The sequence below is a fragment of the Watersipora subatra genome, chromosome 10 (genome assembly GCF_963576615.1).
Source record: "Watersipora subatra chromosome 10, tzWatSuba1.1, whole genome shotgun sequence".
NCBI lineage: Eukaryota > Metazoa > Bryozoa > Gymnolaemata > Cheilostomatida > Watersiporidae > Watersipora > Watersipora subatra.
Window position 1 is genome coordinate 14,863,861 of NC_088717.1, and position 19,249 is coordinate 14,883,109.

The following is a 19,249-nucleotide window of genomic DNA, read 5'->3' on the forward strand; positions in this document are numbered from 1 at the left end:
ATGCATGAAAAGACAACTTTCGCGAAATATAACTCCGCGAATGAATTCATCCTGTAGGGTATAAAATTCTGATGTTTTTCACCAGGGGGTGTTTGCATTAGATAATTTTTATAGGTTTCTATACCCTGTATGCGATATTTTTGCTTTACGGTGCCAACATTTGAACAAATTTTTGTCGTATGGCGGGAGTGCACTGTATATTTCTTGAGAATACTTTTAGTGGCAGACAGAGTGTCTACAAAACGTGCTGCTCAAATACATATAGAATGCATGATCGAAGATAATAAAGTCAGTTTATGCCTTAAGTGGGTGTCAATAAAAATTGCCCCTTTTTTCCAGACATCTTTGAATCTTTCGGACATCATTTTCAGTTTATTATAATACTAGATGAATGCCCAGTGTTGCCAGGGTTATAAAAACGTTTTGGGACAGAAGATTGATTTGTGTTTAACATACAACAACATTTGCCATTCTAACTTTCAAACTACATATCATGGAAAATGTTTTGTGTAGTTGAAATAATTTAAGAGAGAAAATAAAAACAACTGTAAAGGTTTTCAAACTTTGTCAAACAACTGTAACTTTCAAACTTCATATCATGAGGAAAAAGTTTTGTGCAGGACAACTAAATTAAAAACAAATAAAACAACTGTAGAGGTTTTCAAACAACTGTAAATTTAAAATTTCATAACTTGAAAGAAGTGTTTCGTTGAAATAAATTAGAAGGAAAAATAAAAACATAAAGGCGTTTAAATGTAAATGTGAAATCATTAGCAAGTAATGGCTAAATATAGTCTATTTGGCTACGATTACAATCAAAAATTATTTGGTAGACATATGCAAGATTTCAGTTCGTTTCAGTGTTGGCATGCAAAAATTGGCATGTACCCTAGGACACTTATGTATTCGCGGCATCTAACTTTCGCGTTTTCGCGGCAACAGCCTTTCGCGAAAATTTCATGAGCGAAACTAAACTATCACAACGAACGAGCGAAAACACGAAAATAAATGGCTTTCTTCATTGATATTCACAATAAAATCGTCATATTAGAAATGCAGGCAATTTTCGTGTGTGGTTGGCTCATTGGGCAAGTTTTGCTAAACTCATTATAGCTAATACACCGACTGAGCAGCTTGGCAAAACAAATTAAGATAATAAGTTTTTTTGGAAAAGCCTAGACAAATGAAGAAGATGATGATATTAGTTTTGCCATTGAATTTGTAACTGATGAGGATGACAGTCTGGTAGGGAAAGTCATAAAATTGAATAATAATTATTGTGGTGATGAATTTTATTACCAACCAAAAGCAATAACAACCCGGGGCCATGGCCACCGCGGCACCGCGTGCTATAAATACTTGAATTCTAATATTGGTACAACATCAGTCACTGCGGCAGTGACCTTGACGTCATTGATAGTCCAGGAGACAAACTGCAGCAAGCGATCAAATTGCATTATTGATCTCGCCTACACATTTCTACTTGCGGTTCACGAATACAAACTACCGTTGTTTTCGGACGATTAGCCGCTACTTTTTTCTGATGATTTGAGCCATGCAGCTTATAGGTAGGCCTACAAGGGTGCGGCTAATCACTGTGGCTTATTCTGTGGCTTTTTCTTTCACCGCTAGGGCGCACTAACGGGAATCTCCAATTAGTGCACTTCTAGCTGTGAAAGAAAATACGAAACAATGCCTCACGGTACTGTCCCGTTAGGCACTAAGTTAAAAAGCGTCGGATAATACGAAACTGTGCCGTTCTGCACTGTTCCGTTTTAAATGGCATAGTTGCTGCCACATTAAAAAGCACAGTCCTTAGTTCTGCGGTCTATAGTAAGGTGCGGCTTATGTATTGTTTTATTATCGTTTTTGGAAAATAAAGCACATGCAGCTTATATAGAGGTACGGTTTATAGTCCAAACAGTACGGTAGTCCCAAATTGAAAAATATTTCATACCAGTGAACTGAACCTGAGGAATCTAATGTTTGTTCCACTGCATTTATTTTCACATCACTATATTTTCGCACTCATCAGAGCTGCGAAATTAAGTTCCAGCGAAATTTTACTCTGTATGCTACTCACGAAACTAAATACTAGCGAAATATAAGTGTCCTAGGGTAGGCTAACATCTTAGGCTATAGACATACATAGAGTGGTATATATTTTATATATTCTATATATATATATTCTATAGAGTGGTATAGAAACCCATAGTCACTATCTAATGCAATCACCTCCTGGTAGAAATCATCCTCATTAAAAAGAGTACCAAAATACTATGTTAACCTTAGTAACTATAGGTACCTACAATGACTTAAGTGCATTTTGTGGTTATGATCTGGGGCCCAAGATAATATAACATTACAATTTACTATGTAGAGAGTTTTTACCTTCGAGACAGCCGTGTAAAATAAACGCTGAATCTAACTTAAACGAATTTAGTTTACTCAACACATACTTGAAAGAAGTTTTAGTGTGTGTTTTAGTAAACTTTTAACATTAATTAACATTGTGAATCGTTTTTATTATAACGGATACCGGATATACTGTATAACAGATACGGATAACTCGCCATGGCAAGTTCAGCGACGTATATCTTTTAATAACGTATATAATCAGACAAATCACTAAATTTTAATTTCGGGATAAATTATTGTTGATTTCGTTGGCCGAACAAATTTGCCGTAACGAAAAAAGATGAATAAGCATCGCGTTGCATATACTTAGATCCTAAAATATTTCTGAACAGGGGCATCATCACGCGTGGGCGCCAGGCTAAAATAATTAGCATGCGCATGGGTGATACGGTATATGAAAACATATCAAATTGATATACCGTTCTAGCTCAGTGGTAGAGCATCCGACCAAGAAACTTTTTGATGCATTCGTCGTGAGTTCAAATCCATCAGAACGTGGAATTTTAATATCAAGACCTTAATAGCTATAACTGGACAATCAAACCGACGAATACACATACGACCAACTTTGAGATATATACGTATATATATATATATGTATATATATAGATGCACGATCTGAGATAATAAAGTGAGTTTATGCTATAAGTGGGTGTCAATAAAAATGGCCACTTTTTTCCGGATATCTTTGAAATATTTTCAGTTTAGCATAATAATGGTTGAATTCCCAGCATTGCGTGGGTAATAAAAACGTTTTGGAACAGCAAATTTAGTTTTATTTAACACACAACATTTACCATTCTAACTTTTAAACTTATCATGAGAAAAGTGTTTTTTGTGCAGTTCAAATAAATTGAGAGAAAAAATAAAACATCTGTAAAGGTTTTGAAACTTTTTCTAACAACTGTAACTTTTTCATTTCATATCATGGAAGAAGGGTTTTGTTGAAATAAATTCGGAGGAAAAATAAAACTGTAGAGGTGTTTAAATGTAAATGTGAAATCATTAGCAAGTAATGGCTAAATATAGTCTGTTTTGCTACGATTATAATAAAAGATTATTTGATTATGAATGAAAATTATATGAATCCAGTTTGTTTCAGTGTTGGCATCATGAGGAGAAAATATCGTGTAGACGTCTAAAGTGGTATAGAAACCCATAGTAATTATCAAATGCAATCACCTCCTGGTAAAAATCAGCATCATTAAAAAATAGTAGCGAGACAATATGTTAACCTTGAGAACTATAGTTACCTACAATAACTTTAGTGCGTTTTGTGGTTATGATCGGCAAGATAATGTAACATTACAATGTACTACGTGCAGAGTTCTTACCTTCGAGACAGACGTGTAACATAAACGCTGTATCTAACTTAAATGAATTTAGCTTACTAAACACTTACTTAAAGGAGGTTTTAGTATGTATTATAGCAAACTTCAAACTTTTAACTAAAATCATGTCACTATCTGTTTGCGAATCCATTTTTACCATAACGGGTAACACTGATAGCGACAAAATAGCATATCAACATTTTTGTTATTTCATCATAATCAGTAAAACAATCGCCAAATTTTAATGTCGAGAGAAATTATTGTTGATATTGTGTGGCAATTAACTAATAATAATTAATGTCATTTAGCGTGTGCATACGGTATATGATAAGAGCGATAGAAAGTTAAGGACTGTATAGCTCAGTGTTTAAATGTATGGTTTGAAACATGTGGTTACAATATTCGTGGGTTCAAATCTAAACAGACGCTGACAAACTTTGAGATTTATAGATATAGATACTGATACCTCGGCTTTCGAATGTGTGTTATCTCGACCCAATTAAATTTCGAACACAGAGTGAGATTTTATGCCTCAGACTTGAACCAAAAATTCAGCGTTCAACCAAACCTAAAGAAGATTTTTTTCCACACAATCTTTGCTAGGCTACGTTACTGTACTCTTTCATTAGAATTTTTTAGACTATAACTTTAGCGTAAGGTAGCCATCACTAGTTGAATGTTTATGTTAAAGTTGGTAAAAATAATCATGAAACTTGTGTTTTTTCCACGATCTAGATAGATCTAGATAGAATATCTTCTATTAAAATAAAACACATTCGATTTGTACGCTTTTTAATTTGTCATAAGTACACAAGATTTGGATTAAACAGAGCTGAGTTATGGGTTGCTACTGATTCAGTACTGCAGTACATTAGTAAACAGAGCTGAGTTATGAGTTGCTACTGATACAGTAGTACAGTACATTAGTGAACAGAGCTGAGTTATGGGTTGCTAATAATACAGTAGTACAGTATATTAGTAAACAGAGCTGAGTTATGAGTTGCTACTGATACAGTAGTACAGTATATTAGTAAACAGAGATGAGTTATGAGTTGCTACTGATACAGTAGTACAGTACATTAGTAAACAGAGCTGAGTTATGAGTTGCTACAGATACAGTAGTACAGTATATTAGTAAACAGAGCTGAGTTATGAGTTGCTACTGATACAGTAGTACAGTATATTAGTAAACAGAGATGAGTTATGAGTTGCTACTGATACAGTAGTACAGTACATTAGTAAACAGAGCTGAGTTATGAGTTGCTACTGATACAGTAGTACAGTATATTAGTAAACAGAGATGAGTTATGAGTTGCTACTGATACAGTAGTACAGTATATTAGTAAACAGAGCTGAGTTATGAGTTGCTACTGATACAGTAGTACAGTATATTAGTGAACAGAGCTGAGTTATGAGTTGCTACCAATACAGTAGTACAGTACATTAGTAAACAGAGCTGAGTTATGAGTCTCTACTGATACAGTAGTACAGTACATTAGTAAACAGAGCTGAATTTTGAGTTGCTACTGATACAATACTACAGTATATTAGTAAACAGAGCAGAGTGATGGGTTGCTACTGATACAGTAATACAGTATATTAGTAAACAGAGCTGAGTTATGAGTTGCTACTGATACAGTAGTACAGTACATTAGTAAACAGAGCTGAGTTATGGGTTGCTACTGATACAGTACTACAGTATATTAGTAAACAGAGCTGAGTTATGAGTTGCTACTGATACAGTAGTACAGTACATTAGTAAACAGAGCTGAGTTATGAGTTGCTATTGATACAGTAGTACAGTACATTAGTAAACAGAGCTGAGTTATGAGTTGCTACAGATACAGTAGTACAGTACATTAGTAAACAGAGCTGAGTTATGAGTTGCTACTGATACAGTAGTACAGTACATTAGTAAACAGGGCTGAGTTATGAGTTGCTACTGATACAGTAGTACAGTATATTAGTGAACAGACCTGAATTTTGAGTCTCTACTGATACAGTAGTACAGTACATTAGTAAACAGAGCTGAGTTATTGGTTGCTACTGATACAGTAGTACATTACATTAGTAAACAGAGCTGAGTTATGAGTTGCTACTGATACAGTAGTACAGTACATTAGTAAACAGAGCTGAGTTATGAGTTGCTACTGATACAGTAGTACAGTACATTAGTAAACAGGGCTGAGTTATGGGTTGCTACTGATACAGTAGTAGAGTATATTAGTAAACAGAGCTGAGTTATGAGTTGCTACTGATACAGTAGTACAGTACATTAGTGAACAGAGCTGAGTTATGGGTTGCTACTGATACAGTAGTACAGTATATTAGTGAACAGAGCTGAGTTATGAGTTGCTACTGATACAATACTACAGTATATTAGTAAACAGAGCTGAGTTATGGGTTGCTACTGATACAGTAGTACAGTATATTAGTGAACAGAGCTGAGTTATGAGTTGCTACTGATACAATAGTACAGTATATTAGTGAACAGACCTGAATTTTGAGTCTCTACTGATACAGTAGTACAGTACATTAGTGAACAGAGCTGAATTTTGAGTTGCTACTGATACAGTACTACAGTACATTAGTAAACAGAGCTGAGTTATGAGTTGCTACTGATACAGTAGTACAGTACATTAGTAAACAGAGCTGAATTTTGAGTTGCTACTGATACAGTACTACAGTACATTAGTAAACAGAGCTGAGTTATGGGTTGCTACTGATACAGTAGTAGAGTATATTAGTAAACAGAGCTGAGTTATGAGTTGCTACTGATACAATACTACAGTATATTAGTAAACAGAGCTGAGTTATGGGTTGCTACTGATACAGTAGTACAGTATATTAGTGAACAGAGCTGAGTTATGAGTTGCTACTGATGCAATAGTACAGTATATTAGTGAACAGACCTGAATTTTGAGTCTCTACTGATACAGTAGTACAGTACATTAGTGAACAGAGCTGAATTTTGAGTTGCTACTGATACAGTACTACAGTACATTAGTAAACAGAGCTGAGTTATGAGTTGCTACTGATACAGTAGTACAGTACATTAGTAAACAGAGCTGAGTTATGAGTTGCTACTGATACAGTAGTACAGTACATTAGTAAACAGAGCTGATATTTGAGTTGCTACTGATACAGTAATACAGTACATTAGTAAACAGGGCTGAGTTATGAGTTGCTACTGATACAATAGTACAGTACATTAGTAAACCAAGCTGAGTTATGGGTTGCTACTGATACAGTAGTACAGTACATTAGTAAACCAAGCTGAGTTATGGGTTGCTACTGATACAGTAGTACAGTACATTAGTAAACAGGGCTGAGTTATGAGTTGCTACTGATACAATAGTACAGTATATTAGTGAACAGACCTAAATTTTGAGTCTCTACTGATACAGTAGTACAGTACATTAGTAAACCGAGCTGAGTTATGAGTTGCTACAGATACAGTAGTACAGTACATTAGTAAACAGGGCTGAGTTATGAGTTGCTACTGATACAATAGTACAGTATATTAGTGAACAGACCTAAATTTTGAGTCTCTACTGATACAGTAGTACAGTACATTAGTAAACAGAGCTGAGTTATGGGTTGCTACTGATACAGTAGTACAGTACATTAGTAAACAGAACTGAGTTATGAGTTGCTACTGATACAGTAGTACAGTACATTAGTAAACAGAGCTGAGTTATGGCTTGCTACTGATACAGTAGTACAGTACATTAGTAAACAGAGCTGAGTTATGAGTTGCTATTGATACAGTAGTACAGTATATTAGTGAACAGAGCTGAATTTTGAGTTGCTACTGATACAATACTACAGTATATTAGTAAACAGAGCTGAGTTATGAGTTGCTACTGATACAGTAGTACAGTACATTAGTAAACAGAGCTGAGTTATGAGTCGCTACAGATACAGTAGTACAGTACATTAGTAAACAGAGCTGAGTTATGAGTTGCTACTGATACAGTAGTACAGTACATTAGTAAACAGAGCTGAGTTATGGCTTGCTACTGATACAGTAGTGCAGTACATTAGTAAACAGAGCTGAGTTATGGGTTGCTACTGATACAGTAGTACAGTATATTAGTGAACAGAGCTGAATTTTGAGTTGCTACTGATACAGTACTACAGTACATTAGTAAACAGAGCAGAGTTATGAGTTGCTACTGATACAGTAGTACAGTACATTAGTAAACAGAGCTGAATTTTGAGTTGCTACTGATACAGTAGTACAGTACATTAGTAAACAGAACTGAGTTATGGGTTGCTACTGATACAGTAGTACAGTACATTAGTAAACAGAGCTGAGTTATGAGTTGCTACTGATACAGTAGTACAGTACATTAGTAAACAGAGCTGAGTTATGAGTCGCTACAGATACAGTAGTACAGTACATTAGTAAACAGAGCTGAGTTATGAGTTGCTACAGATACAATACTACAGTATATTAGTAAACAGAGCTGAGTTATGAGTTGCTACAGATACAGTAATACAGTATATTAGTAAACAGAGCTGAGTTATGAGTTGCTACAGATACAATAGTACAGTATATTAGTGAACCTTTGGTTTACAAGTGGTTGATCATCTAAATGCTCTTATGTAGGAGAATTATTATCAAAAGCTTGCTGAGAAGATATGTGAGATACAGAAGGAGCTGGAGCAGAAAAGGGAGTCACGGCGACAGCAGATGAAAAGCATACAAGCAGGCTCTCAGGCTATGCCGGTCATGCCTTCATTGCAGCCCGGAGCTAGCCTTCCTGAGTTGTCTCAGCTCAACAATATGGCACCCCTTTCTAACGCCGGCTCTATCAATTCCAACATGAATGGTTGGTTTTTGTAAATCTTTCACCATAACTGTCTCCAGTACATATGTTAAGAATAGTTTTAGGTTAACAACTATTTAGGTATTTTTAAAATAATAATTTTTTGACAATAGACGTGAAACATATGCATTGCTTTTATATGGTAGTATAAACACTATTGCCCTCATTTCTTCCTAAGTTAATGTCCTACTTGAAACTTGTGTGACGGCTTTGGAAACTCTTGTGTGTTTTCATAAACAGGTCCCAACAGTGTGCAGTTCAATCCCGGAGGGCCAGGTTCCGTGCCTAGTTATTCTGGTCCACCATCTGCAGGCTCTCAAAGCATTTCCTCTGCTTCCATGATGAGTCCTCCCGTGGGAGACAGCAACACAGGTATGCCTGCCTCAAAGGCTCTGCAGGAAAGTAAGAACGATTTCCATGAGGCTCATAGGAGGCAACAGATGCAGCAAAGCGGCATCGTAAGTAACCATCACGCTGCATGTCGTCTTTGCTTGACCGGTAATGGTGAGTTTACAAGCTATCCATGCATATCTGTTGATATGTACATTGAATTTTGTTTTTTTCAAGGAGTTTAAGACGGAGGTGAAGAGTGAGCCAGATGTTCCTATGGATGTAATGTCAGGTAATGAGATGAAGGCTGAGATAAAATCAGAGCCAGTTGTGAAGGTATGTTTACATGTCTAATCTTATTTTTTTGTATTTGTAACGTTTGGTTGATATTCCTATACCCTCCGAGTATAGTATACATAGTATAGTATACATAGTATAGTATACATTGAGTAAGCCATACCATTGATCGTTAACCAATACAACCTTGGTGTTTGATTGATTGATTGATGTACATTAAATAAGAAATAATTTTTGTTGTTTGGGTTATCATTGTATTATTTACGTTAAATAGAGCAGTTTTTGCTCTATGCCGGGTGTTCTACAGTCAAGATGTTTCTTACTGCTCTTTTTTAATGGTTGTGGAAATTATTAAATTACCAGTTTGAAACTATTCTAATTTTTCAACCATCACAGTTAGCTGTTCGCACATTACCTCCTTTTCTAGCATAGCATTAGGCTACTAACAAAAGGTTTTTGATATGAACATGCAATTTGTAAACTTGAGCACTTCATGTGGCACATAAATCTAGAGTTGCAAGAAAGTGTATCAATGGAAAACTTGTCAATATTGGAGTCACAGTAGAAAACACCAGTGCACTTAGTAAGGCAAATTCAACAAAATAAACATGTGTTGATGGCCATTTGAAAGTCACTTAATAGTGGAGTAACTAGCAATATAAGCTTATAGTTATTGCAGTCAGCTCCATTTGTCACGAAAAAATTAAATCAAATCAATACACCTAAAGACTCGCACGGCTCTTGAAAAAGTGTTGATCTTTGGATTAGCTCAGTTATGAGTTTTACTAAACATGACATGAATTTAGTTAAACAAAAGTATTTTTGAATTACTCAAAAAATACTTGCAAGTTCTTTAACCAGTATAATTGAGAATGTACTATTATAAACATACAATATGTATTTTATACATACTGTATGTTTATAATAGTGTTTTTTGTTCCCCTTAAGTAAATTACAAAATATTTCCTTGTTTGTCAAACCTAGCTAGTGTGCAGTCGAGATAATTCTATTGGATGCGCTTGTACCTGAATTGGTATCATTGTTCGTGAGTTGCCTACCAGATTTTTAGCGTATAGCTTTTATCCATATATCTGTTGTTTCATTAGGAAGAGCCAAGATCAGCACCTCATACCCCAAAGCCCGATGTGAAAGACATTAAAGATGTCAAACCAGCCACCCCTTCCACACCACCTAAACAACCGACACAAAAGGTGTTCACCGCATGTGAGTATCTTTAGCTTCATGTGCCCTCAATATACCCGTGAGTATATTTAGCTTCACGTGCCCTCAATATACCCGTGAGTATCTTTAGCTTCACGTGCCCTCAATATACCCGTGAGTATCTTTAGCTTCACGTGCCCTCAATATACCGGTGAGTATCTTTAGCTTCACGTGCCCTCAATATACCCGTGAGTATCTTTAGCTTCACGTGCCCTCAATATACCCGTGAGTATCTTTAGCTTCACGTGCCCTCAATATACCGGTGAGTATCTTTAGATTCACGTGCCCTCAATATACCTGTGAGTATCTTGAGCTTCACGTGCCCTCAATATAACCGTGAGTATCTTTAGATTCGCATGCCCTCAATATACCCATGAGTATCTTTAGCTTCATTTGCCCTCAATATACCCGTGAGTATCTTTAGCTTCACGTGCACTTAATATACACGTCAGTATCTTTAGCTTCATTTGCCCTCAATATACCCATGAGTATCTTTAGCTTCATTTGCCCTCAATATACCCGTGAGTATCTTTAGCTTTGCATGCCCTCAATATACCCATGAATATCTTTAGCTTCACGTGCCCTCAATATACCCGTGAGTATCTTTAGCTTCATTTGCCCTCAATATACCCGTGAGTATCTTTAGCTTCACATGCCCTCAATATACCCGTGAGTATCTTTAGCTTCACGTACCCTTAATATACACGTCAGTATCTTTAGCTTCATTTGCCTTCAATATACCCGTGAGTATCTTTAGCTTCATTTGCCCTCAATATACCCGTGAGTATCTTTAGCTTCACATGCCCTTAATATACCTGTGAGTATCTTTAGCTTCACATGCCCTCAATATACCCATGCGATGCCTCCACAGGCGATACCTCCGCAAGGGATGCCTCCGCAAGGGATGCCTCAGCCGATGCGCCCTGACATGTGGAGCCATCGTAGACCTATGCATTATCAGCAAGCCTAGAATTCTATCTACCAGCAGTCAATGGGTGCGAGGACCGTGTTGCCTCCTGGAAGTATGCATAGCCAATATGGAATGGGTCAGCCAAGATACAACACACCGGATAACTCCAGGGGCATGTCACAGCAGCTGGTGATGCGCTCCTCGGCACCGCATAACCAACTGCTACAGCAAGTGCGTTCACCTACTTCTCTCCAGCATCACACACGCTCTCCTCAACCTATTCAGTCTATTCAGTCACCCAGACAGCAAGCTTCTGCCTCACCCGCTCTCATGCAACCAACAGACAATGCTGTCGGTTGTAACAACTGTAACTTTTGTATTGTAACGGCTGTGCACACATTTTTACCACGAGCCAACTTATTGTACATTTTAACGGCACTTGCCTGCAGCAATTTTTTTCCTCATTTTACTGGTGTATTTGTATGAAATTTGTTGGCAGCAGCCATAATGCATATTACTAGTTGTTGGTCCATCATTGTGCATAGTTGTTGCCAGACTTTCAGTTACGCAGTTGCACGAGCCAGCTGATGTGCAACACGGTATGTGTATGTATGCCCCGGATCCCCTTTCAGATTTCATATTTTAGGATATCGATGTAGATAGCAAACATTCTGCCACTGGTAGAGCTTGTCAAAGATCATAGCAGTAAGCTCAATTATGTATTTTCTGATAATACAGTACATTATTATCGTAATATAATTATGTATATCTATAGTATTTAATAGTGGGGTAATTGATATATTTATGATGCTACATTGATTCTTTTGTGTACAGAATTAAAGTTATACACTATATTCATTCAAATGCGCCTGTAATATTATACCGATAATAAACGCGTCAATATATTTTGTTTTATCTTGTAAATTATTTAATCACTAATTCAGGCAGCCGCTAAGCTATCCACACATGGTTCTGCACAAAATTGAGTTTCCCCAATTACTTGTACAAAAATAGTGCAATGCACTAGGACAGGTAGCATGCTACGACAAGAAGTGTATAAAAATCTAGCATTCGTGGTTGCAATTACGTGATCTTAATGCAAGTACAATACCATTACATTTGAGACGTTATGTTGATTCCAAGGATAGCTGTACAAATTTTTCAGAGCTGTGTAACTGTGTGTATACAAATATTATAACAATGTCACATTATTGCTATATTTTAATATTAAAAGGTTGTAATATTGTGCAAGATCTGTTAGGGCAAACGCGTTCAGTTTGAAAGGAGATGTTTCAGTTGATCGTTCTCAATGTTTCGCATCCATTATGATGATGTATGATACACCGCAGTTATGAAACTTTAGAACAAACGACGCAAGCTAGTCTATGATTCTCTGTATAGCGATTGCATGGATGCATATTTTGATAACAGCTACCGGCCTGTAGGAATGTTAGCTTTAGGCCCTTGTTGTCATTATGCCCGGTGTAGTAGTCTGCATTCTTATCCACACAATAGTTGCGGGAGGAAAACACCATCTCATGTCGCACACCTTAAATACAAAAATAAGCAAGGTTTACTTTAATGCAACATAATTTTGTTACCACAAGTGCTTATAAGTGCAAAGTGTGTGTACAAAATCGAAGGTGTACTGGTCAACAACTTATTTTGTCATTTTGTGTCATCATAAAGAGTGTCATTTAAGCACAAATGAAATACACCAAACAAAACAATGTTTTCAGAAAGGACATTGATAAAAAAGCAAACTTTAATTACTCATCTTAATACCTCACGCAGGGTGACTTGAATAATGTAGTTACAGAATGGGGCTGAATGTCAATGGCAGTGAATTACTGTACAACGTACTTTTAAGTAGCGGGAAAGTAAGCTAGTTAACCAATGAGTTTAGAATGTCTAACGATTATTAAAACAGAAATAATTTCAAAGCAAAGAAATAAACAGAAGTTCCCAAAAGACCGGTCAGAAACTGTATTTCTCTGAAGTGAATTGTGAAAAGACGTGTTAGACCAAGGGAACTTTCCATTTCCTAAACAATTTATTAATAGATATTAGGCTGATAGAAGAAACGGTACCTGGTGTTGACATCATATACCCGTTGTACTCTCTCAGCCATGAATTAGGACAGTTAACTCTTCCGGGCATAGTAATCTGTGTGGGTATACAAAATAGTGCAACGTAATTAGCACAACGTTATACCAGATTGTGTTTCATATAATATCATACAACATTATGCTAGGCTAGATAAATGTCCGGCGTTGCATGAGTAATAAAAAAGTTTTTGCACAAAAAATTTATTTTTAATCAACATACAACATTTACCATTCTAAATTTTAAATGATGGTAACTGCTTATTTCTGTGTGTGTCCGGCCAATTCATTATACAAATATTTGAAAGCTTGAGGCAGAGCTAAAACAGATTGCTGAAAAACTTTTTCTACTTATGCTACACATTTACTCAAGATTTAAAATAGCTAATAAAGAGTGGCAGGTAACGTAGTTGCCATTGGACAAGTTTCTTTACCCAATAAATTTTAATAACTTCATCTGGTAAGTTAAGTTGTTTTTTTAATTAATAATCTGTATACATAAACCTCAGTTTTTGTCTGTCGTTCATCTGTCCAGTTAAAGCAATAAGGTTTTGGGATCGAAAAATCCACTCCGCACTGGATTTGAACATGGAACCTACAGGTGTGCAGACTCAAGCTAACCCAATACACTACGCTGTCCTTGCCATATTATGGAATAATAGGGCATATACTTATGCAATGCTTGCAAAAATACTAGCATACTTGAAGTTTTTGATTCCATTATAGAGCATTATGCGTAACGTCACAAACTGGCATCAGACGTACGACACGACTCTTACCATAATAAGCTCTTAACTTTACTAGCTTAAGTTACTCAAAGTCATTAGGTAATTCTTTTATTACTCATGCAATGCCGGGCATTTAGCTAGTCTTTACTATAAAAACCGTGTTTGTCTAAAGCCGGCTAAAAGTGTTGGGATAAAACGATTGCACCTCTTAGGAATTGAACCGATACATTCGGATGCATAGAAGTGAAGCCAAGCGCACGACCACTAAATCTTGCATTCACCTTGCCAAACTGTGAAATAATTGTACGTTGTAAAACTGTACGTTGAATAATTGTATAACCGTTACACATCATGATCTCTCCCGGCGCACTTGAGTGCAAGCGTGCGTATTTTAACCCATCACTATAATAGTGATAGGTTAATAATTAATAGGATGACAGACAAGCACTTGATTTTTATATATAGACCAGCTGTGCCTCCCGACGTTGCCCGGGTATTAAAAATCAGCTTATAAACAATGAGAAGTGATGAGAGTTGCCTATCACCTGCTATTAGCCTGGCACATTGCCAATAGAAAATGGTATTAAAATCAACTTATAAACAATGAGAAGTAATGAGAGTTGCCTGCCATTTGCCGGCAGGCAACTCTCCAGCAAGTGGTGGGTTATTGCCAAGTGACCTGGCACATTGCCTATGGAAAACTCTTGTACACTTGCTAGTAAGCTTTAGGCTTCTAATGACGGTATGCAATGACGTTGAGTCAGTGTTGTCCAGCTACAGCTATTCTAATAATAGCTATAGCTGGACATACCGAAAACAGACATACTTTGAGAAATATATATATAGATTATCACTGTATAATATATAATATTACAGAATGTTATACCATATTATCATTGTTATCATGTAGTATCATAGAATCATATACTATCACAGAATTGTATTATTCGTATTATCTCATTCATATTATCAATAATACTGTATATCATTACAGGTTGCTTACAACATATAGTACAACATAATATACTATGTTGTATTAAGCTATACGTTATATTGTATTGTTAACTACTAATGTGCACTTATTATCAATAAATACACATTGGTAGATTTAATTAAGGAATACAAATTAATAAATTTATTATTTATTTATCATTACAATAAATTATATAAAATGACATTTTCCCATGAAGGTTAGCTATGTTTCCTGTGCATATCTAAGATTAAATGTGACACTAACTCACAAATGAAACTTTTATCTGCCAAAAAAACTAGAGGCAGTTTCAACTCACCACAGGAGAATATCTTGACAAACAGACAGCGCAAGTGATGACGGAGTTGTCTGCTGACGATGAGAATATCCCATGATGCGAACCTGTTTTATAAAGCATTTTATTGACTAAAGAAAAGTGAAGTTCTCAAAATGCCAAAATGAAAAACTTTTCAACACTCAATATCCATTTGAAAAAGCAGACTTTTTGAGACAAATCAAACTAAACCAATCAGTTACATATTTAAATATAAAATACATATAAAATCTTTTGTATATGTTATATGAAGTGATTCCGTTTTTCATGTCTGGTCCTTGGTGTTTATGGAAGTCACAATCATGAATAAAAACAAGCATTTATACGCTCCATACATAGATATGCATGAAGTAGGCATGGAAATGTATACAGTTGTATCAGATGTACATGTATGTTCATGTATTGAGTTTTACGTAAATTTGCATAGGATAGCATCAGGCAAGAGAACATGTGCTACATTTGCTGAGAGCTATGAAAATCTTCCACCATGGTGACATCTCTCAACGTGTAAAACCTTCCAACATATTGAAGGTCCTTCAGCATCAGAATTGCCACCAAGAAAGCACTTTTCCAAAAATTGACATTCTTTAGCTCTTTTCTGTGAATGTTTGCAGTTGTACATGTTTTTTTATTCAGCAATTCCTCTACATGTATAGTGAGATTGTATGCCTACAGATGGCACTGTTGCGTTAATAAACTCAGAAACATATGATAGGTTAGTTTTTATTTACGATTCTAGCTCGCCAATTTTGGCACAAGACGCTGTTGGTCCAACTACTTTGTATCTCGGCTATAGTAAAGGTCATGGTTTAATATCTGTTTCATCAGAGAATAGATGCACAGTACCCACTATGCAACTGACAATCAATAAAAGCATTAAATCTTTTATCAACGACCTTATAGTCCATTACGTCGCACCAACCTAGAAAGAACTTGGCAGCAAAGATTTTGGTAGAGGTCTGAATATTGGTAGCAGAGTTTGAATGCCAGGAAGGAAACATTGGAAGACATTCTAATTCAGAAGATCCTCCCATATGCCGTGACATGTGTGCAGATCCAACATAGCCTGAAAACAACATACTATGAGACCAGTTTATGGCTATAAATACAATTGGACATCAACAGTCAGTTCGAACATAGAAGAGAGAATCTAGAGATTTGTCTCCCAAAAAGAGCTTTTAATATGAAGTATTATTATGTAATGTTTATACCTGGAATTGATTGGCATAGCGTAAGCTGTCTACCCCTAACAAGTGTAACAAAGTAGGAGTTATCCTCTCATTTAGTTGAAGTTCAAAACCATAAAGTAATCTGCCTATTTCGTCAAATTTCACAGCATCAACTGACCAGCATAGATTCTTGTTGATGTCTGAGGACACTCAACTCTGCCCCAACGAATGAATGTAGACTGAGGTCCAGTGGATTGTCCAGATGGTCCTACAGCGAAGGAGAAATACATCGATAACTGGAAAAGTTAAAATTGAAAAATGTATAATTGGTTCAAAAATCTGATTTTGAAGACAAAAGTTTTTTAGGAGTCTGTTACCAACATTACAAGCATGCAAGTGAAAAGCAGTTAGCGAGAAAATTGGAAGATGAAATTATAATGCAAAAGACCTATTCTAGTTCTTTTTGTAACTTTCATTTTGTGGGATTGTTCACCTCTCCCTTTTTTCTCTCCCTATCTTTCTCCCCCTTCCCCTCTCTCCCCTCTCTCTTCTCTTCTTTCTTTTTCCACTCCCTCTGTACTCCTGTGAGAACTTAGGCAACCATGGTTCTACTCCCACTTTCTATAATCATCGCTGTTCTTGGCAGGTTTAAACAGTGGCTTGACATTGCCTTCTGTTGGATGTTTTTATTGGGACACCATCTCTAGCTAGCTAGCTGTTAGCTCACAAATAAGCTCCTCCACCCTGTGTCAAGTTTTGTTTTTAGTCCTACAGGGTTACTAGCCACTCTCCTCATTCACACAGAAGCGCAAATGGAGTCTCCTGTTTAGTCGCCGATCATCCGACTTGGCACAAGAGCAGTTGTGGTTGGACACCCTTCCTAACACCACCAATGGTCTTTAAGTGAATCGAACCACTGGCCTATCGATCATATTGGTCAGTGTTCACATCAACTTAAGTTATTTTAGGCCAAATTTCAGTGCCGGTCCAATCTGTCCAGTGCCAACTCTCATAATGTCCTTGAGTAGAGACTCACAAAGATCTGACAATTCCATAAAAAGTGGTCTTAGTAACATCTATAAATAAACATCTTCAAACAATGGCCATAGTGAGCCATGGAGATTGTTGGCGAGTAGGTACGTATATGCAAAAGTTTATTGGCAAAACTTCTTTTAGCTAACACATATCAAATACCTTTCACAATATAGTACCTTCTTGGCAATAATTACATTTCAAAAATAGATATGTTTTTCAAATTAGGGCATACATCAATAGTAAAATACAATCAAATAAGTAAAATAAATTTTCCTTGTTGAAAATCGATTGATAATGATGTTGAAAATCAAAAATTGATATTTTTAAATTTCAGTGTAAAATTGTTCCATTATTTTTGTCTATTTTAATGCTTCATTATAGGCTACATTGTGTTATTATGCATTATTTATAATAAAATATACACTTTATCATAGTTGTACGATTATAGATAATGTTTTGGCTTGTAGCCAGCATTTTTAGTTATAGAGAAAAGTTTTCAAGTTGATGACTTTACCAACCTTTTTATGATTTGCTTCTTATAGTAAACAATTTTCTTTCGGATTTATTGATTTTGACAAGCAGCGAGAAGTGTCAATATTAAAAAGAAAGCGCCGATGCAATAACCAAAATTAATCATTCTGCAGAACTTCTAAGCGTGAAATATCATAAATTTCATTGCGGGAGTTATCTCGCATTGGTTGATTTTGTTGCGACTTCTATAAGTAACAATGTAGGTACGTAGAATTTTTTATTGGTATTAAATGAGGTTTTTCACTACATGTCAAAACAAAAATGAAAAGACCAAAATCAGGAATTATTGAGTTAGTTAAACAAAAGTGTTTTGAAAGTTGGTAATTTAGTAGTATTGCTAATTTTATAGTGTTGCAGAGGAGTCGCGATAGTGAATTGTAGCTTGTAGTAACAGAGAGTTCATAAACTGAAACATATGGTGCTAGATGTAGTATGTTGGTGTCACCGAATAAAAAACGATGTTTGTCACGTGTGGAAGGATAAATGGAAATATTTTGGGCATAATTTATTTAGGATTTTGAAGCCGGTGTGTGAGCAATCCTTTGTATATCGAATATGATGTCTGCTTAGCTTATTGCAAGCAGAGGCTGTGTGTGTGTCTTTAAGCGCAATTCTGTACAAACAATGTCTCTGTGACCTTAACTGGACATGTCTTAGTACAGTAGGAAGGGAACTTTGAGGACTAGAGACATGCTCACTTGCAGAGAGAAATTTAAGGCTGACGGCATTTTTATCACCACTAGTTGCCTTTTTGGGAATTTACCCCCAGCCTGCTGTTTACAGGTCGGGTGTTCTAGACCAACAGGCAACACAAATGCAGAAAGAAACCAATTTGTTAATTTTGCTAGCATTCACTTATGTATACTCTAAATTTATCAATAGACAGAGATTAACAGAATTATGGCAAGAAAATTGCCAAATTTTTAGTCCACTCACTGAAACTATTTACGATTTTACCCTATCAATAACTCCTATAGACTTTATAGGCCCTATTAATAGCTCTTATAGACTTTATAGACCCTATCAATAGCTCTT

At 36.0% G+C, this 19,249-nt stretch overlaps 2 protein-coding genes across 5 annotated transcripts in view; one reads left to right on the forward strand and one right to left on the reverse strand.

Annotated features, from left to right (window-relative positions):
- Nucleotides 1-11,893, forward strand: part of LOC137405786 (histone acetyltransferase p300-like) — a 45,304-nt gene extending 33,411 nt beyond the window's left edge. For all 3 annotated transcript variants that reach the window (XM_068092184.1, XM_068092187.1, XM_068092186.1), the window contains 5 exons: nt 8,365-8,587; nt 8,825-9,042; nt 9,152-9,250; nt 10,318-10,435; nt 11,304-11,893. In XM_068092184.1, the coding sequence (XP_067948285.1) occupies nt 8,365-8,587; nt 8,825-9,042; nt 9,152-9,250; nt 10,318-10,435; nt 11,304-11,359 (714 nt within the window). In that variant the 3' untranslated portion in view covers nt 11,360-11,893. The remainder of the gene's footprint in view (nt 1-8,364; nt 8,588-8,824; nt 9,043-9,151; nt 9,251-10,317; nt 10,436-11,303) is intronic.
- LOC137405787 (uncharacterized) overlaps nt 1-19,249 on the reverse strand; it is a 114,113-nt gene that overhangs the window by 86,055 nt on the left and 8,809 nt on the right. The window contains exons 4-8 of one of the 2 annotated variants that reach the window (XM_068092188.1): nt 16,827-16,916; nt 16,402-16,545; nt 15,465-15,547; nt 13,433-13,508; nt 12,248-12,891 (exon numbers count right to left, since the gene is read on the reverse strand). In XM_068092188.1, the coding sequence (XP_067948289.1) occupies nt 12,692-12,891; nt 13,433-13,508; nt 15,465-15,547; nt 16,402-16,545; nt 16,827-16,916 (593 nt within the window). In that variant the 3' untranslated portion in view covers nt 12,248-12,691. Of the gene's footprint in view, nt 1-12,247; nt 12,892-13,432; nt 13,509-15,464; nt 15,548-16,401; nt 16,546-16,826; nt 16,917-19,249 lie in introns of those variants that run through there. The other variant, XM_068092189.1, reaches the window with a different exon arrangement.